The 22,500-nt window shown below is 34.7% G+C and overlaps 1 protein-coding gene across 2 annotated transcripts in view; it reads right to left on the bottom strand.

Annotated features, from left to right (window-relative positions):
* Nucleotides 1-22,500, bottom strand: part of LOC130215894 (uncharacterized) — a 43,123-nt gene that overhangs the window by 9,973 nt on the left and 10,650 nt on the right. Inside the window, exon 4 of one of the 2 annotated variants that reach the window (XM_056447753.1) lies at nt 20,537-20,881. In XM_056447753.1, the coding sequence (XP_056303728.1) occupies nt 20,537-20,881 (345 nt within the window). Of the gene's footprint in view, nt 1-774; nt 1,293-20,536; nt 20,882-22,500 lie in introns of those variants that run through there. The other variant, XM_056447754.1, reaches the window with a different exon arrangement.

The following is a 22,500-nucleotide window of genomic DNA, read 5'->3' on the forward strand; positions in this document are numbered from 1 at the left end:
TAATTATTTCCAAAGTAATGTTGTAGCCATTGCACCTTACTTTTGACATTTATTGAAGTAGGAGTTGGCTAATTAGCAGTTTGATTACACACAAAGAAAAAACGTTGAACTTTTTAGACGGCCCCTAGTTTATTTCACGCACTATACTAGAGACATGACAGACATTCGCTAGTGAATGCCGTCAAATCAAAAACCATGTTTGTCGATTCTGAAAAAATAAATAGTATCGTAGTCAACACCATGCAGATTATTACACTTTGAAAGCACAACGTTATTGTACATTTAATGACATTTTCATCGAAGATGGAAGTCTTCGAATGTGAAACCAACTTTACCCCGGTCAAAAACAGCAAATATTAACACATCGTAATTGAGGTAAAGTTAGTTTTAGCTTACGGTTTTTAAAAGTTTTCGACTTTTCCTCAATAGAATTTCACAAAAATACTCTTTGCAAATTCTAAATGGTGAAATCATATAATGTCTATCAAAGTACAACATTGTTAGCAGTCAAACAATGCTAAGTTGCTTTTCAAGTAATATTTATAACTTATGCGATTTCAGACCGAATACAAAAGTGCCATGGTAAATAACACAGGGAGCATGTCACAAGTTGTCACTGAACGAAATATAAAACCAATTTACTCAATCACATCATAATCCCTAAACTACCTAAAAGCTAACAGTACGCCTCCATTTCTGCCAAACGTAGTTAGATCATCCGAAATCAGTGTTCTAACTTATTGAATAAAAACAACAAGCATACAAAACGCTTACCGTTGATGAAGAAAGCACTCCAAAAGATCCAAATAAACACATCCATTTTACTTTACGATGAGTGAAACGCGTTATATGCATACTTTTTAGGAACTAATATAAAACTAATAACAATATTTTTAAAACTTGTCTGATGCCGAAACACCAAATCTCGCGTAGGCAACTGGCCTAAACGCATAAAGAACACAATTCATGTTTTTGTTCTTTAAACAAGCTTCTGAAGCTAACAAGATAGCCTCAGGTGTTCACTAGCTGCGTTATCTTGAAGCAGCGCTGTCCAAAAAGCGTTGCCAAATCTCGCATGACTACGCAACCAAAGCTTCAAAAACAAGCCCAATATTCGACTATCATTAGTATTATTGCATTAATTGTCACCAAAATTTCCTTGTCAGTCATGCAGTTTCAACAACTGACTTCCGCAAATCAAAAGTGACAGTGACAGAGTCTTCTTCTTTAGGTTGTATTGGCGGGTTGCGAACCAGCTAGGTGTGTTGTGCAGAAATCTGTGACCTGTCGAAAACTGTGACCAGAGGGCGCTGTTCAGTAAAAATTTCACTCGGGAACGTGCTTGTCGCTCATGCACGCGACCGTGAACGCGCAGACACTGAAATCAAGCGATCAGCGACGAGCGGTGCTGTAAAAGGATGTTTTAAATCCTGGGATTCAGAAAACAGATTCATGGAAGAACTTTAATGTAGTCCTGATATGTTTACCATCCGAAATCTTGTAAAGAAGAAGTAAAAAATATTTTGTCGCTGTTGTTGTCTCCTGATAGACTCGTAGTTTGTAGGTTTCGTTATGAAATAGTTTATGCAATCCAGATTCAAACTACTGACATATGACACTGTAGATCGGCTTCACTGAATCTGAGGTACCATTCATAGCCATCTAAATATTCTACTGCATATGCCAGATTACAATGTTTCATAATAAATTTTAATAAAGTTAATAAAGTAATGCAATCTTCTTTCTATTTGTATAAAACTTTGACCAGATATTAGATTAATATATATTTTATCTAAACTGTGTCTGGAATCTGAAATTCAGCTATTGAAATGCCATTTGTTTGATTATGTTTAATAAAATAACTCATGTCATATCTACTGCATCTAAAGCATATTGACCAGATATTTATTTACAAATGCTCTCGTCACTGAATCTGAAATAAATTGTCATAGTCCCTTCTTATATTCATATGAATGATAATAATGTTTAATAAAATGACTCATGACGCTCCTCCATATGATCTGATTTTCTGAAATCTTTAGAAAGGTCATTGACTCTGACAGGTAAAATATATGCCTACAGAATTCCTATTTCTCTTTGTCTTAGTGCAGTCATTTTTCTTTTTCTTTAAGGATGCATTTTTGATGTCTTTGAGAAACAACAGGGTCAAAATCATTGGTTTGGAACAATGACAGAGTTTTCATTTTGAGGTGAACTATCTGTTTTTATTTATCGGATTCAGTGACCTAAAGATCAGATCAACTGTATATAAGAATAAGTGAGTCTGGTCAATATTATAAAAGAGTAAGATGATGGACTGACATATAACCTTAATCCCTTTATCAAATATTATAATCAGTCAGCATATGGGGTAGCCTAACATATTTCAATGAATTTTATGGGTCATTTTCAGTGAACATCATTCAGTGAATTAAACATTATAATTAAGTTTATACAGGGAAAACACACTTCTATGGCTATAAATCTTACTTGTGTCACATGTAATTTGAACTCAGTATTTAGCATTTGTAATGAACAAACTATACGATTTTTTCAACTCAGTATCATTATATTTAGTTTTACCAGTCTACCAGGAGACAACAACAACAAAATATCACGACTCCATTAAAGTTCTTCCATAAACCTATTAAGAAATTAAATTTAATATTTATTATTTATTAGGAAATGAAAAAATCATTCTTTAATAATGATATTAATAATGTTAATGATGATGACTATTATTATTGTTATTATTAAGTAGGATATTGTTTATTTTATTGAAAAGTCTACTTTTACAATTTGACAATTATTATTCAAGTGTTTATTTAATGCATGAATTATATTGAAATGGTAAAATTACATTCAGATGACATTCTAATTTATTTAAATGTTTTATTTGTAGATAGCTTGCTGTTCAATGAAAATGACCCATAAAATTCATTGAAATATGTTAGGTTACACCATATGCTGACTGATTATAATATTTGATAAAGGGTAAAGGTTATGGGTCAGTCCATCATCTTCCTCTTTTATAAAGCAATATTGACCAGACTCACTTATTCTTAGATAGTTGATCTGATCTTTAGGTCACTGAATCCGATGAGTAAAAACAGATAGTTCACCCCAAAATGAAAACTCTGTCATCATTTACTCATCCTTGATTTGTTCCAAACCAATATGAGTTTCTTCTGTTTAACACAAAAAATAAATAAATTAAAAAAATAAATAAATAAATAAATAAATAAATAAATAAATAAATATATATATATATATATATATATATATATATATATATATATATATATATATATATATATATATATATATATATATATATATATATATATTCAAGGATGTTGTAAACCTTGACATCCATAGTAAAATCCCCACTCTCCCCCACTGTATTTATTTTATTTATTTATTATTTTGTAAAAGGATGATCTATGCCTGACTCCAATTTTCAAACACTTATAAAGTGTACACAAAGTGTAGTTTTTCAATTTGATTTTTAAAAATTAACTTGATATTTTTTGTTTTTAAGGTTTATAAAGACAGTTGAACTTTACCCTTTTGATAGCAAATTTCTAACTTGTGACATTTATGTCTAGAAAACACCAGAGGGAATATCAGTGTCATTTAATTGTTACTTATACCAGTTGCTGACATGTAAACATTACTGCAAATTGTAGGGTGCAAGATTTCTGTAATGTCTAATCACTAATTTTAACCCTGTTGTTTCTTAAAGATATCAAACATGCATCCTTAGAGAAAAAGAGAAATAAGAATTCTGTAGGCATATATTTTATCTGTCAGAGTCAATGACCTTTATAAAGATTTCAGAAAATCAGATCATATGGAGGAGCGTCATGAGTCATTTTATTAAACATTATTATCATTCATATGAATATAAGAAGGGAATATGGCAATTAATTAAGATTCAGTGACTACAGCATTTGTAAATAAATATCTGGTCAATATGCTTTAGATGCAGTAGATATGACATGAGTTATTTTATTAAACACAATCACACAAATACAAGAGGGATGGCATTTCAATAGCTGAATTTCAGATTCCAGACACAGTTTATAAAATATATATTAGCCTAATATCTGGTAAAGTGTTTTACAAATAGAAAGAAGATTGCCTGCCTTTGTTCACTTTAATCATTGTAATCTGGCATATGCAGTAGAATATTTAGATGGCTATGAATGTTACCTCAGGTATGTCAGTAGTTTGAATCTGGATTGCATAAACTATTTCATAACAAAACCTACAAACTACGAGTCTATCAGGAGACAACAACAGCGACAGAACTTTTTTTATTTCTTTACAAGATTTCGGATGGTCAATATATCAGGACTACATTAAAGTTCTTCCATGAACCTGTTTTCTGAATCCCAGGATTTAAAACATCCTTTTACAGCACCGCTCGTCGCTGATCGCTTGATTTCAGTGTCTGCGTGTTCACGGTCGCGTGCATGAGCGACAAGCACGTTCCCGAGTGAAATTTTTACTGAACAGCGCCCTCTGGTCACAGTTTTCGACGGGTCACAGATTTCGGCACAACAAGGTGCATACCGCCACCTACCATGATGCAGTGTGAAATTAATGAATCTAGTTTCCAACCCATTTGCTATGTCCTGTCTATTAAACCAACCTTTCTAATAAATTATGTAATTGCCCTGATTTATTTCCCTACATTTGGCCCATGTTTTAAAACACTGTTTAATGTAAACTCAGATACACCCGTTCATAATAGTTCTTCTCTTAAATAATTTCTTTCCCTTTCAAATGTACTACACCAAAACAATACATGTTCCACTGTTTCCCCTTCTAAACATGAATCACATAAACCTGTATTGTGTTTCCCAATAATATGTAATGTATAATTGAGAATGACCTGTTCGTAAATGTGTTAGCATGACTTGTTCATTTCTGCAGATGTTATGGCTGACCGTTCTTTGCAAACTTTTTTGTACTTTATGATAATGCTGTCCTGATTGACAAGAATCCCAACATTTCTGCCATTTCTTATTGCATGTTTCTAAAATCAGGTGTTTCCCTTCTGTTCTACAGAGTGTAATGTTTAAATTTGGTTCATTCATTTGAATGATTCTGTAGCCAGTTTATCTGCTCCTTCATTTCCTTGTATTCCCACATGTGCTGGTACCCAGATGAAACTAATTGTTATTCCAATTTGTTTAGTACTATATAACCATGTCATGATTTCCCGTAATACATCATTTCTATTTGTCTGTAATGATTGTAAACTTTTAAGTACTGCCATTGAGTCTGAACATATTATAGCTTTGTCCACTCTAACTTCTTGTACCCTTTCTATTGCCAAGAGAATTGCTGCTGTGTATATTGATGAACGATCTGTTATCCTTTTTGCCTTCCTAACTTTAAATTCTGGGATGTATATTGCAGCTCCTGTTCTATCAGTTTTTAAGTTTTTAACCCATCTGTGTATATTTGGAGAAATGTAAAATACTCTGTATGTATTGTTTTACAAACAACTTTAACTGAACTTCATCACACATGTCTCTAATTTTCTAACTCTGTTAAAATAGTTGGGTTAAAAATATCCCAACATATAACCCAACTATAGAATCAGAATCAGAAAGAGCTTTATTGCCAGGTATGTTCACACATACTAGGAATTTGTTTTCGTGACAGAGCTTCTACAGTGCAACAGGATTACAGAGACAGGACAAAAAACAGATAATAAATATATTTAAAAAAAATAGAAGTAAGTAGTGAGTGCAAATATACAGATTGAAAAGTGTATGTACATGTTTATTACTATATACAACATTATATGTGCAGCTGTTATGTGCTAATTGGCATGTAAAGTGTGTTGTTAAATAAGTGTATATGTGTATAAAAGTGTATAGCAAGTAGTGATGTTGGCTCCACAATTATTATCATCAAGTGTTCATGAGATGGATTGCCTGAGGGAAGAAACTGTTTCTGTGTCGGGCTGTTCTGGTGCGCAGTGCTCTGTAGCGTCGACCAGAAGGTAAAAGTTCAAAGAGGCAGTGTGCTGGGTGTGAGGGGTCCAGAGTGATTTTGGCAGCCCTTCTGCTCGCTCTGGATAAGTACAGTTCTTGTTGAGTAGGAAGGGTTGTACCAGTGATTCGCTCAGCAGTCCGAACTATTCGACGTAGTCTTTGGAGATCGTATTTAGTAGCTGAACTAAATCAGACAGTTATTGATGTGCAGATGACTGATTCAATGATGGAGGTGTAGAACTGTTTCAGCAGCTCCTTTGGGAAGTTAAACTTCCTCAGCTGACGAAGAAAGTACAGCCTCTGTTGAGCTTTTTTGACAATGGAGTCAATGTGAGTGTCCCACTTCAGGTCCTGAGAGATGATGGTGCCCAGGAACCTGAATGACTCCACTGCTGCCACAATGCTGTCCATGATACTCAGTGGGGGGAGAGCAGGGGGGTTTCTCCTGAAGTCCACTATCATCTCCACTGTTTTGAGCGTTATTATAGGTTATATTATATATACTATAGGTTATTATAGCACCTTCCCAGTTAGGGGTTATTTCAACCCATTGCATTGGGTTATATCATTTAATCCAATGCGTTAGGTTATTTTCATTAAATGTTTCTTTTTTTTTCCATTCTGGTATTACTAATGCTACTAGTACTATTATTAATTTTATAATTATGACTGTGTAAATAAATAACATATATATTTTTTTAAATATTGAAAAATGCTTAGTTTCAGGTGTATGCCCAAAGGGCTTCGATGGCAGATCAAAAATTAACTTATTACAAATCTTACTTGCTGCAGCTTTGAAGTGCATCACATGCAGATGGCAAAATCCTGAACCTCCATCATATAATGCTTGGATTCAAAAAGTGTGGGAACTGTATCAAATGGAACAAATGTGCATTATGACTTCAAAAAACAATTTTCCTAAAGAGATGTCTCCTGTCATGCCTTTAATTCTTCAATAATGAGACATACTGAACTCTGCGAACTGTCGGAGAACAAGGACACTTTTTTTCTTCCTTTCTTCACTTTTTAAAACTTTTATTATTATTATTTTATAATTTTTATTATAATTGCTGTTGTATAAAAATGTTGTCTCTTTTATATGTCCTAAGGATGCTTTTTGTTCTGTACATGTATTTACAACCATTTTGGTAGATAGAAATCGATGGTCTAACATGTAAAAAAACCCTGTTACACTATTTTGTACTTCATGCAATGTTGTATTCTCCAGGGGCGGACTGGGACAAAAATTCAGCCCTGGCACTGTAGCCACACCAGCCCACATTACCACACCGACACAGCCCCACCCATAGACACGCACATCCACACATTATATTAGTGTACAGATGGTGAAATAATATACGCAGTGCCAAATGTAATAGATATTAAAACATTTAAATGTATGTGACTGGAACAAAAACAACCTCTTTATAAAAAATGTATACATACAGTAAAAACTTAATAAAAAAATGTTTGTCTGCTATTATATGATAGAAGTAACCTTTGAATGTGTCTCACGCACACACACACACACACACACACACACAGAGCTTTACACACAAATGGACACGCAGCACGCAGCATGTGCAAAATGTCCTGTATGTCCAAAGAATTTTGTCAGTTGTTGTGTCTGAGTGAGAAAAGAATTGATGAAATTTCAGAGATGTAATCATTAAATGCATTTTGTGCCAAAACAATGAGAATTGATCCCTAGTTCAGCCCACATAGACTTCTGTTGTGCTCACTGTGTCAAGAGTTTTGCAAAAGTGTCCTATATAGAGAAATGTGTCCTAGCGTCTGTAAAAAAACTTTATTACACTTAAGTAATAACAGTAGCACAAAAGGCAATACAATATATAACAAAAAAGCAGAAATATTTGTGTGTACTAGCAGATTTGTACATTTTTAATCCTTCATGATATATAGCTTTTTTTGATATAAAGTATGCTGAAGTGTTGCTAGTGCTGCATCTCCATTTGTGTGTGTGTGACACACATTCACAGGCTACTCCTATCATAGGGGTTAATTTATCGTTAATTAGCCACAGTCTTAAAAAGGCTTACATGAGCTTTTATTTTGAAGTGTTTCTGGCAATCAGACAGTTTATTCTTATTTGTTTCGGGACCACACACACACACACACCAACCTACATGGATACTCCGAAGTGATGTTTAGCACTTGCATGCTCAGTACTTGTTGGAAACTTTGTGGAAAAAGAATAAAGAATTCTGGATTGATTGCAGCTCGTTGCCTCTGACTGACCAGACATCTGTGGTGAACTAGCCCCCACTGACAACCCCTAACTGGTTTGTGGTTTCTATATCAGTTTTCTGTACACAGTATTAAAAAACTGTCAGCATTTGTGTCAGGGTGTGTTTCTCTTACGGCTGTATTCCTACCTCCATGACACTTGACTCTGCTGCAGCAGTCAGGCTATCTGCACTGCCACTGGGTCCAGAAACATTCTAGTTTGAATAGATGAACACAGGAGTCAGGAAAGGAAGAACATAAGCAAGCCAATGTCTGACTATTGCATAGATATACTACAATATTGCCTGTAAAAGAAGTCTATGTTCCACCTACATACTGTGACATATGCATGTATTTAATGTTTTACTTTAAAGACTAGCTATGTATTTAGAGTTGACTACAAATTCCTACAGTACTATAGCTATAGCTGTTCTGTGTATACCCTAAATTCCACGTTATCTGCTTATAATGATATTTTAAAATGTATGGGAGTTCCACGCTGAGTTAACTGTTAAACACAGTGTAGGTTACTGTCAAAAACTGTCAGAAGTAGCGTGAATGACATTAAAATTAATTATTATTTATATTTTAGTATAATTAAGGGGGTCAGTCACACACCAGAAACGCTGCTCGGCGACGCACAGCGTCGCGCCGCGCAACGCCATGCATTTTAGAATTCTAATTTCTAAACAAAAGTTTCTAAGGTACACAAGTCGGCAGCTGTCATGTGAATATGCGCGTCTGATGTGCCATACTTTCAACTGTCATGTGCTCGCCGTGTTGCGGCGCATCCGATGTGTGACCTGCTTTATTTTCTGTTCCCTTCTTACCTACTCTACCGCGCTACTGTCCTCCGATGCATTTACACCTCCTCTCGCGAATATTTCGGTTAATTTTATGCATTTGGCAGCATCTGATTTTAGAGCCCTTTTCTTGCTCTCTCTGACCTTTTCAGCACCGCCTTTCCTTTTTTACGGTCCATATTTTGACATTAACGTTAGCTTGCGTTGTGTGGCATTTACTGTTTGACCATCTTGCCAGATTTTGATTACATCAGCGTAATCCACAGCCTCTGATTGGGTCGGCCCATCTCGAGACCGGCCGGCCGTCGCCGATTGGCCCAAATGCTTAACATGTATCATTATTATAATTATCAATCATCATCATTATTATTATTATTATTATTGTCATCAACAGCAGCATTATATTCACATCTTGCAAGAGATAAAAGCTGCCAGCATGCAAAAACAATACATATAAAAAAAAAAAAAAAAAAAAAAAAAAAAAAAAAAAAAAACCTGACCGGCCCACATTTTAAAACTGCTCCGGCCCTTCTGGCATTTGCCAGAATTGCCAGACGGCCAGTCCGCCCCTGGTATTCTCTAATAAAAATAAGTTTAAAAAAGTGCTTCGTTTCCATTACATTATAGTTCCAGACACTTTTGTTAAAATAAACCAAGAATCACAAACAATGAAGAAACAGAACAAAGCAGACAGTTATAAACTGTGCAAGCAGGAAATCATTTTTTGATTGAGCCGAATATGGAGTTCTGTGTGTTGTAGAGCAGTGGTTCCCAAACTGGGGGTCGCGACCCCTGCGGGGGTCGCAGAATAATTTCAAGGGGTCGCGAGAGTTATTTAAAAATTGTGTAATTTTCAGTGATTATAATAAATATTTTTCAGTATTACAAGTGAAAGCTAATATTTTCAGATTTTTAAAAAGATATTACTGATTTATAAAGTATTTAGGACACATTCGGGCAGAATGCATCTTTGTACTTGGAACGCAGCGCTCAGGAACAGTTTAAAACTGTTGTCATGTCAACTTGCCGCAGTAAACAAAGCCTTCAACGCTTGCCCCGCCTTCGCGCTCTTCTTATTGGCCCACTGCTCTAAGAACTGAACACGAATGATTGGTTAAAATCAGCTGTCAATCACTCAGTCAACGCCTCCTGTCTTCAGATGACAGGAGCTACAACCGCGAAAATGTAAAGCGCTGAAGACGAGAGAATGAAAACAACACTGACAGATTTTGTCTTAGAAACACCTAAAGCTACAAATATTGGCACATCTGATTACTGATCATGTGCTGAATGTTAATCCACCAGCTATACTTATTGAAGAGTGGATAAAAGACCTCCATTGGCTTCAAGTCTGCTATGAAAATAACTAGCATTCACTGTAAAGTCTGTGGGATATCTTTTGGGATATCCGTCCGTGTATCTTTTGGTCACTCAATTATGTTATAAAAATGTCTTTTCTTGTGATAACGGGATTTCATTAAGACATATTTTCCTCACGCATGCATATTTATTTTTTTGCTTGTTAGTTTTGATTAGTGTTGATTTTCAAATGCAATAAATCTGTTTATAAAACTTGTAGTAACAGTGCGATAATTGGTGGGAGCCACTAAATTTTGGCTGGTGCGTCTACATTTTTAAAAATAGAAGCACCAGTGTTACCAAGCAAAAATGTTAATTTCGAGCCCTGTAATCTATAGTAAATATAGTTAAAATATTGTGAACAGCTTAAAAAAAAGCTATTTTTATTGTTTGTATATGCTTTGGTAGTGGGGGGTCGCGAGTTCTTGACGACCTTACAATGGGGGTCGCGGGTTTAAAAGTTTGAGAACCACTGTTGTAGAGACTGTCCAGCAGCTGCAGCAGGCTTCACTCAGTGTCCACAGTGCACAATACATTTTAACCACATCCAAACGCTTCTAAAAGATGGTCTTGGATGGTGAAACAGATCAAAAATACGACACGGAGAGGTAATTTGCTTAAGCTATAGCTTAAATAAACTATATTACAAAAACAACATTACGCACGCATATTAATACAGCTGTTTTGTGTCAGTTAAAATTAAGTTGACTGTTAAAATTCAAATTGTTGAGTTATTTAACAAATAACCAAATAAAGGTTGAAAATAAACCATCAAAGCATCAAATATTTAACACAACTAGTTGAGTTATTAATAAATAACCTAATAAATGTTAAAAACAACCCAACAAAGCACCAAATATGTTTAACTCAACCATTGGGATAAATAAATAACATAACGTTTTTTTAGAGTGCTTGTATTTGCAAATCTACTCTTGGTTGATCTATTATCCAAGGTTCTGTTGGGGATTCACAAATACTGGTATAACTACTTTTCTATAACTGCACTTTATAACTAATACCTGTATACTGCACTTGCTGCTATTGCACTGCTGGTTAGACCGAAACTGCATTTCGTTGCCTTGTACATGTGTAATGACAATAAAGTTGAATCTAATCTAATCTAATCTACTGGTGCAAATTTTTTATTTTCAATATTTGCTTCTACACTTAGCTTTTTTTTTATCTTCCATGAATCCTTTACCTGTTTTATTTAAATTTCCCAGCTTTCCCAGCTGAAGCAATTCTGTTCCAGGATGATCACTTTTTTTGTCCTTGGAGATTGACCCAATATGCAAGAGCAAGTTTTTACCTTCTTAAATGGAGTGGCATTTCTCTAAGTTTCAATCTGTATTACTGCAATTGGAGTTGTTTTAACTGCTCCTATGATGATTCATAGTGCTTTTTTTAATAAGATCTAATTAAGTAAAGTAGATGATGCAGATTCATATACTAGACATACATAGTCTACCACTGACCTCATGAGGCCAATAAAAATTCTTTAAAGATTATTTATCCCCCCCCTCCACCACACTCTTGCCCTGCAACTCCTCTCAATAAATTCATTACTTACAATATACAATACAATCTAATTTATATGTTCTTTCCACGTAAGTTTATCATCAAACCACACTCCTAAATATTTAAATTAATCTACTTTTCTAGTGTGTGTCCATATAATTTAAGATGTTTATTCTTAATTATTTTTTCCTTGTAAATATTTGGTAGCATGTTTTTGCTATTGAAAATGTAAAACCCCATTCAAGTGATCAATCTTCCACTGTACGAATGGCTTTTTGTACTCTATCCTATACAATATGATATATTTCTTCCCCTTTTCCACATCAATCCGTCATCTGCGTTTAAGGCTACTTTAATTTCAGGATGTACTTTTAAAAATATGTCATTTATCTTTATATTAAATAATAACGGACTAATCACACTTCCCTGTGGGGTTTCATTCTCCTCTTTCACTACTTGAGATAATTCATTTCCCCAGTTGTACCTGTAATGTTCTATCTATTAAAGTTATTAGTTTAAAATTCAATTATAAATTCTCCCTTCTATTCCAATTTTTCCTAATTTAATTAGTAATCCTTCTTTCCACATCATATGGTATGCCTTTTCAATATTAAAATATACAGCGATTAACCTCTCTTTCATTGACAACCCCTTCTTGACAACATTTCTAGTTTTACTAATGCATCTAATGTGGAATGACCTTTTCTAAACCCATACTGATGTCATGCTAAAACTCCTTTATTTTCTAAAACATAATTTAACCTATTTACAATATTTCTTTCTATAATTTTGCATGAATTAGATGTAAGCGCAATGGGTCTAGCAGGGATCTGCAAACTTGTTCCTGGAGGGCCGGTGTCCTGCAGATTTTAGCTCCAACCCTAATCAAACACACCTGAACAAGCTAATCAAGGTCTTACTAGGTATATTTGAAACACCCAGGCAGGTGTTTTGAGGCAAGTTGGAGCTAAACCCTGTAGGGCACCGGACCTCCAGGAATGAGATAAATGACCCCTGGTCTATAGTTTCCAGCAACTGATGATTTCCCTGGTTTAGCTATTGGTACTATAATAGCATGTTTCCAAGGTCTTTGCAATCTTTGTTCTCTCCATACTTTGTTGAATAATTCCAAAATGACTTTTAGTAAACTATCATCTGCATATTTGAGCATGGGATAGCATAACTTATCTTTTCCACCATATTGTTTCAGTGTGTAATGAAGAAAGTACATTATTGACATCTGTATAGAGATATGGTTTGAGCTTGTGGACTAAGAGATTCTGCCTGAGCAGATGATTGTATTTGATGTTTGTGAATACTGTGCTTGAATAGTGTGTTTCCATTTCTGCATATGAAACATTAAAATAGCACTTTACAGAACATTAGCTTTACTGCAAAACGCTAAACTCACCAATGCTGATGTTTCACATGAAGATCCAGTATTAAACAATTTTACAATTTTAATGTATTATTTGTCTACATATATGAATAATGTATACACACCATGACCTTATTCACACATTCTGTCATCTTCAGCAAATGAAGAGAGCTATTTCTAAGAACTTTTCTTTTCTTGATTTCACACCCATTTATAGAGATCTCATCATGCGTTTAAACAATTCTTGAGCTGTGGACAAAATTGCAAACCAATTCATCTATAAAAAAATATAAAAGATACTTTACTGGTTTTGATTCCTGATAGACAAGTGATACAAGATACAAAGGAGTGCACAAGTTTTAAATAATATAAACATTTGGCTATTAATAACATTGAAATTTTTATATTTTCATCAAGCACTTAATGAGCACTCAAAAGGACAAGTATTCACCCAGAATATTAAACTTTGACCAGTTATCAAAACATGTGAATAAAATAATAATACAAGTAAAAAAATACAGCTATAAAATGGCACCTCAGGTTCTTTTGAAGGTTGTCCAGTCCAGACACTTTATAAAACAGCAGAGGTACTCTCATCCTGCTCCAGTTTCAGCTTTGAATCCTACAAAAAACAACAACAGAAACATTTTGTTGAAATTAAAGGAGAGAAAGTTTTTATACTGATATGTCATTGTTATTGTAGTTTAATGAAAAATCCCACCTCAAGTCTCTATGATCGTCTCATGTCCCTTCTTTATTCTGCATCTGGAGGTTTTTCTACTTGCCATTCGGCAGTTAAAATCTTTCAAAGAATTGTTACCAATTAAAACCTAAGGAAATTCTGACTATGCTATTTCCAGATGGTAACACACAATCTAAATAATTTATGTTTAAAGATTTATGTTATAGAGGGAAAAAAATGACAATAACACCTTTAAACAGTTGGTGACCTTTTATCACCAGACTGTACGTCTACCGTCCAGCAGAGGCCAATAGAGACACATTCATTTGTTGGTAACTGGCAAAATGTATTTAATATAAACAAATAAGTGTTTTGGCAAAGTTTGTAACTCATCAAAAGTGTTTTGAACAAGTAATGCTGCAGATATTTTCAAAAACAAAATACAGGTTGACCCAAGAAGACTTATGGACACAACATTTGAACCTGCAAAATTCTGTAAAATGTCTTTTGTAACACACACATTGTCAAAAACAGCATCCAACTTCACAGTCTATTAATTGTCTTTTAATAATTCAATATTACCTTAGTTATTTATTTACTAATAAATAATAATAAACCTTAGTTATTTATTCATTTATTTTTGTTTTAATCTTAGTATGACGTGATTTACCCTTATATGTCATCAATAAACAAACAAAAAAAACAATAACACAATTTTCTCCATCATCACAATCATCACAGTTGTCATGAATACTGGTAACAAAACATTTTTTTCTTCTCAAAGTTAAAGACAGTGACAAACTTGGCAGCTCCAGTAAATAATCTGCTTGCTTGTTGCACATTTTGCGTTACCATTTATGGTTGCTGTGAAGTGTTAACAATCAGGATTCTTTCTCCTTTTCTGAGGTCAGATTTAGGCACTTTTCAAGCACAATTTTAAATGCTTTCCAGCGCTTTACAAGTGTGGTAAAAGTAAACCGTTGCCACAGTAATTGTCGGTCCCTGATAAAGCTAAAGGAAAGTGGGTGAGTATTGCCTACTTCGTTTCAAACAAAACTCAAAGCCCTTTTCAAAGCTTGACCTACAACCTCGATTAAAACGGTTACATATCCAGCACGCGTACAAACAAGATTAATACATTTAGTAAACAATTACATTTAAAAGAGTTAATAATACGTGTAGGTACACAAAATTATTGATCAGTTCAGGAAGTGTGCAACGTAACATTTACATGATCTTTAAAAAAGTATGTTCCCTGAGCAGTCTTGAACAACCTTTTTTCTTTTGTCTGACCAACGGCAGTTTGCTGGTTGTACTACAGTAGCAGTTAAAGCAGCAATGTCAGTATGGAGTGATATTCATGGCCGCCATATTGAAGTGTTACAAAGGCATTCAGAATGACGATTCATTCATTCATTCATTTTCTTTTTGGCTTAGTCCCTTTATTAATCTGGGGTTGCCACAGCGGAATGAACCGCCAACTTATCCAGCATATGTTTTATGCAGCGGATTCCCTTCCAGCTGCATCTCTGGGAAACATCCATACACTCATTCACACTCATACACTACGGACAATTTAGCCTACCCAATTCACCTGTACCTTAGTCTTTGGACTGTGGGGGAAAACCAGAGGAAACCCACACGAATGCAGGGAGAACATGCAAACTCCACACAGAAACGCCATCTGACCCAGTCGAGGCTCGAACCAGCGACCTTCTTGCTGTGAGGCGACAGCACTACCTAATGCGCCAGAAATATTTTAACGGGTAAAACTGATGGGCACTTCAGGCACACATGATCCTTTTGAAAGTTGTTTGGTGTCAAAAAGCATCTTCCATTCAGAAGGGCTCACCCTTATGGCCTAATCCCATCGATCTGATTGGCTGTTTGGCACTGATGTCCCGCCTTCATGTGCACGTGCTCAAGCAGCTCAGATTTGTTCAGCCCACATCACATGATAACCACAGATAAAAAAAAAAAGACAGATAAAATAACCAACATCTCAAAGAACAGTCTGTGGAGGCGTTGATCATTTAATCAGCATTAATAAAAAATATATAAAAATGTTCTGTGCTACTAATATATTACACCCTTTTCTAGGTAGATAACTGGTGGGGCAAGTTTATACTCATCCTCCTTTACTTCATCAATAAATTATATAAGTTCTTTATTATTGGATGTTTGACTGTCAGAGTTACTCAGTTGAGGCTCTTCTTGATTATGGGATGTTTGATTGGCAGAGGTTTTTGTCTGAGGCTCTTCTTGTTTAGGGGATGTTTGATTAGCTGAGGTATTCGGCTGAAGCTCTTCGTGATTATGAGATGTTTGACTGGCAGAGTTACTCGGTTGAGGCACTTTTTATTTATTGGATGTTTGACTGCCAGAGTTACTCAGTTGAGGCTCTACTTGATAATGAGATGTTTGACCGGCAGTTACTCAGTCGAAGGTTCCTCCAATTAGAGCCTGACACACTTTTCTATAAGAAAATAGAGATTAATAGGCTAGTTAGTTTGCTAATTTGGTTATACAAGCACACAATGATTAGAAAGTGCAACTACTTTAAAAGGTTTGTTGGCATATGCTCCCTCAATAAGGTTCCCTTTAGTTTTGAAAAATGTCCAACGATGATCTGCATCCATGAGGATAGATTGTTCTCAGAGGAGCAGTCATGACACCCAAATTTAACTAAATAATTATATGATTATATTAACTAAATGACAATAATAATTAATAATAATATACAAATATTTGAAGATATTAATATAAATAATAATAAAAACATAAATAATAAAAAAATTCTAAAAATTTTAAAATAAAAAAAAACATTTAATAATAAAAAACATATAAATTTTCAAGTAAAAAGACTTAATTGCATTATTATTAAATACATTATGGTTTCTGAAACATACATATACTGTAGCACAAAAAACAGCTACGATTCTCTCAGACAGACAAATTCAATGAACATAGGATCTCACCTGATTTAGTTCAAGCATTTCGGTGACTGTCAAAACAATTAAACACAGTGACTTTAATTAGAACGATTTATATATTTTTACATTTTCTAAAAACTCTTTTTACTCAATTAATTTTTTAATCTTAAATCAGCTGTTTCTAATACTCACCACTCTCTGGTTTGTATTTACTCTTGTTTGCATTTTCTCCTGTTTGATTGCATTTCTTTATCGTAAAGTGAATAGCTATAGCAGCAACCACCAGAAGCACCAGCACACCAGCACATATTCCAATTACTGTACTTAAGGAAAGGCCTAAAACAGAAGCAACTAGAGGAAGAGGGAAGGAAATAAGTAATATCAAAGATGTCAAAGCTAATCCCTAATACTGATCAGTGTTATAGATTTGGGGATATTTTGGCAATGTCATAAGTGTTATATTTTATTAAAGGGCACCTATTTTACCCCTTTTTCCAGATGTAATGTAAGTCTGTTGTGTCTCCAGAATGTGTCTGTAAAGTTTCAGCTCAAAACACACATCAGATTATTTATTAGACAGTTCTGAAGTTTGTCATTTTTAGCTCTGAGCATCTTGTACAGATGTTACTACTTCAGAACGCCACCGCGGAGGTACCTCAGTGCGCCAGCAGTTTTTGGTCGCTGGGTGGCGCTTTGCCTTCAGCTTTGCCTTTTCACAATATGCATGTGTACTGTACATTGTGATGGGATGCGTTCAATTTAAATATAAGTTCATTTGTTTGTTTTAGTTTCCTTTTACACTATACTGTATGTTTAAGGAAATATACAATGCATGGTGAGAAGTATAGCCATAGGCTGCAAATATTAAGCAAATGTAAGAATTAAGTTCTTTAGCCTTTATAGTGACTCTATTAAATTGCGTTGGGGTGAAAAGAATGTTTCGATTTCTTTGACCATCATGGCGATGTTATTACCGCAAATGTTAAATGTGCCCACACTGCAAGATATGAAAACTGCGGCACAGCACACACTACAAAATAATATTAAGGTTATAGAGCTGGTTATGGAAGGTTATGGAATATTAAGCTCATGGACCACATCATCTGATTGCAGTATAACTTGCTTTATCAATAATTATTATTTAATATAGGCTAGGTTACAATTATTTGACAATCTATACATGCAAAACACTGATGCACTCAAAATAGGTTCTCTTTTGCATAGCTATTACTGGCAGTTATGAATTAAATAAATGGGCATATCCGCAAGCAAAGTGAGTCGCATATTATTTATCATCTGTTCATGTTTCTCTGTCCATTTCTTTTTCCCACACATGCAGAGCGAACATGCAGAAAGAAAAAAATGGGCTTGTTTAAAAGAGAGCATCCTCTTATAGCCGGACTATTTCGGTTTACGGGACTGAATGTTTTTTTTTTTTTACTGTATGCTATTCTATCCCCAATCCTAAACACAGCCAACATAAAATATAAATATTTTAAGTTTCTAAAAGCAGTTTTAGTGTTTAGGCATTGTTTATTGGCTACACATCTGGGTCATAAATACCACACAACGCGGCTAATCAATAATATATCATTTAAAATTAATTTCAAATTAGCTTATATATATATATATTTATAGATTTGTTAAGACTCACGTGATTCTCTGCATCTGTTTAACAGCACAATAAAGCTGTGCAGAGAGTGAGTCACCTGACATTAAGTGAGCAGCCGAGAACATCTGGACATTTGTAGAAAATTGTTAAATTTTATCGTTAATAAGGATGCAATGATTAGCCGATTTCTCTATTAACCCCGCTTTTATTCATTAGCAGCTTCTCAATGTCGCATTTGTTGCACGGAAAAAAAGCTGCTGCACAAAGTTATGCCAATACGCACGCACATTGGATTAACTATAGCAGCAAGCAGTTTTGAAATTTTTCATTTATTTTTAAGTCCAAAGAGAGAAATGGACAGGGGCGTTGCTAGACATAAAGCTCTACTGGGGCACAAGCTCTACAAGCATTTGTTTTGACATGGGGGAAGGGCTATGTTTCCAGTATTTTTCACAAACGTGGATACACACAATTCCCGGTTACATATCTTACCTAGACAAAGGCCTGCTTAGTTTATGGAAATGTATGTTTCTATGCACAGCAACTTCTGAACTGAACTACGTGTTAATTAAAATATCTATATTAGGCTCGTAGCATTCGCCAAAACTAATATATTTTTACGTCAAAAACACAGAACATAAATAATAGCGTTTTGCCTGCTGAGCAGGAGCAACAACAGCAGAGAATTCCGCGTGGCCCTAAAACCTTCGATATGCACAACGCGAGCCAAATAATAGACATGATGTTCCCGTCATCCTTTCAGACAACTTCACTTTAAACTGTATTACGGTCCCATTTACACTGATGATTTAAAATGATTGGAGGGGAAATAAATATATATCTCAAATCTCTGTACACAACGGAAAAATAAATGATAATAATGCAACAATAGTGCATTTATATTATAGTGGCAGAAATATATTTTTTGACAGACCTTGTCAAAAGTGAGCGGGCACTTTCACTTTCACAAAATATAGCACTTAAATTATTTCATTTTTAACAATCAGTTAAAATTACACAGCAGTTTTATATCAAAAGATGATGATATAAAATATAATAGGCTACATTTTGATGGTGAAATAACCATTTAAACGATGGCTGTGTTTTCTTTCAGTATTCAAACATTAAATAACGAATGCATCAAGTGAAATAAAAACGAATATGAAACAACACATGGATAAAGCATATAATCTATTACTATTATATTTAGCAAAATGCTGCTCTTTCTATCTTTGTATTTTTTATTTTAGTTATTTTTAATATTTTAAATTAATTAAAGCTATAAACAAATTACTGCTTAACATTTTAGAAAATATTTTGCGTACTGTAGCTACCCAGTACATATTAAAGATCACCGAGAACAAACAAAAGCACAAAAACGTTACATGGCCCCATAAATGTCCAACTTATATTCAACTGAATCGTGTGTATAAAATAAACATTGCTCATTTTATTTTTATAAAACTTTGGCTATTTTTTTTTTTTTAGTAAAAACAATAACGACATTTAAGAATCCTTATTTATTTTATTTACTTAATTATTTAATTCATTCATTAATTTGACTTGATTATTGGTGCACCTATAGGCTATAATTTAAAGAGCCCATATTACAGGTTTTTGAAAATGCCCTTCCATGTAGTGTGTAACACAGCTTTAGGTGAAGTGTAATATCCAGCTAAGGCCTAAGTCTGTAAGTGTACAGTGTTTAAAATTATTGATTCATCTATAAAGGAGTCGACTCATCGTGCTTCAAACGAGTCGTCTTGATAACGAGTCATTAGGTGTTTTGTAATGACGCGACTACGAAACACTAGGAAATAAGTAAAGGGCCAATCCAAAACAAGGACATTGTAAATATGCTAATTTAATATTCCACTTTTCAAGAAGGCTTTAGCTACTTGTCACTGATTCGGCAACACTGTGATGTGAACTATATTACAAAACTCCTCAAGTGAAAAGCCACTGAAATGAGAAAGTTCATTACACTTACCTGAGAAAGTGATAATCACAGAGAATCTCCTACTGATGTAGAAGCTGGTGCTGTTGATCAGTAGTGTATATTCTCCAGAGTCAGCTTTTCTGCTGTTCATGATGGTCAGAGATCCAGATGAATGATTCGCCTTCAGTCTGTCACTGAATCCCTCTTCACCATCTTTAAACTCAACATCTTCACAGATCCGACTTTGATCTCCGGTGATTTCAGCAAGGAGAATCTTACCAAAGTACCACTTCAGCACATCATTTGGAGTTGTTTTAATAGGAGTGTCTAAAGTGATAGATTCTCCCTCTGGCACTGATTTCTGCTTCAAGTTCTCCAATTCTTCAGAAGAATTGTCTGAAAAACAAAGCAACATATGACTGATTTGTGAAAAGGCTCATTTTAGTTTATCTCAGTTTCTTAATATGATGGAATGTACTGTGACTAAACTAAACTGAACTTCAACTCTGAAAACTGGACTGACACAGTTTCAATTTACTAGAACTGCTATGTTACGCTGCTTTGACACAATCTACATTGTAAAAACGCTACAGAAATAAATGTAAATTGAATATGTTCATGTTGAACAGTGCTTTGAAAACAACATGTATTGCTCCATTTTTACATGATTTTTGAATAAAAAATAGTCTATCATTATACTTTAATGACTTGAGTGTACAATATATTGGATCTGCGCATTAGGCTATGAACATAATACTTTATGTCATTTGAACAGAATTGGTAAGTGCTCTTAACAAACATTTTTCTTGTTTTAATAACACCAAAGAGCATTTCATGTGAGGTCTTTATGCATGCCAGGGTTTAATTGTTACATTTCATTATTTAATCACTGCAGTATTTCCCATTCTACTTTTAGAAAGGCCTACTTGTAAAGATGAAGCGCTGTACAGTAATACACTCTCTTTGTTTTATTGTATTAGTACTATTACAACAGTGAATGGACTAACTGGCGATCAAAATCAGTTCGAATCAGTCTTGGAAATCGGGCGTCAAATTGTCTCAGTCACTGAACTGGCTCGAGGGCTTATACCATCAGGATAACAGAGCGGCAATTGATTTTGACTATTCTAACCAATACTTTGGTACTGGTACTGGTACCCTTCAGCCAACTTAGTAAATGATTTAATGACCGAACAATGGGGCTTTACAGGATTTTCAGTGGGAAAACTCAACTAATTGCCCCATGAGACTCTTTCCATGACTAAATGCATGACAAAATGCACACTTTTAGAGAAATTAATGCATACGAATGAAAGACAATCTCTTGAAATGTTACAACTAAAGCAGATGTATCTTTGAATAATATGCCATAGTTTTCCTTATATGCTGTGTTTATTCCAACAAACCAGGTTAATCAATGTGTTTTTTTATACCTATAGCAGATTAAAATGATCTGTATGTGTCTGAAATGTATGATGTCTGATATGGAACGAAAGCTAGTGACATTTACAATACATTTATGTAAATGAAAAACTACTTATACAAACAGTATTCGTCTTGTAACATTTGATGCAAGATAGTTACAAACTTACAAGAGATTTTACCACATGAAATCAACATGCAGTCTGTTTGACCCTTGCTTACGGGGCGTGGCCCCACCCTTCATAGCAACTGCTCATTGGAAGACAGTGCCATGGGGATGGACCAACCCAGGTCACCTAAAAACATCCTGCAACAAAGTAACGTTGCTTTTCGCATTAGCTGGCTCACGCTCACTGTTGCTCTCTGCCCCCTCTCGCCTGCTCGGACACCGTGCCACCAATTGGGACACCATGAACTTTCCATGCAATCCTCTTAAGTTTTGGGACAGCCGAAACCTCACTAATTTCTACAAACCGACTCTCAGCAGTCTGTCACCTCGGTAACCCAGGACGACAGCCAGTCATGAGCGAGTGAACCCAAAAACGTTATTGAAGCTAGTCACCACCCAATCAGGAGCACCATGCTTCCCCAAA

The sequence above is a fragment of the Danio aesculapii genome, chromosome 22 (genome assembly GCF_903798145.1).
Source record: "Danio aesculapii chromosome 22, fDanAes4.1, whole genome shotgun sequence".
NCBI classification, from domain to species: domain Eukaryota; kingdom Metazoa; phylum Chordata; class Actinopteri; order Cypriniformes; family Danionidae; genus Danio; species Danio aesculapii.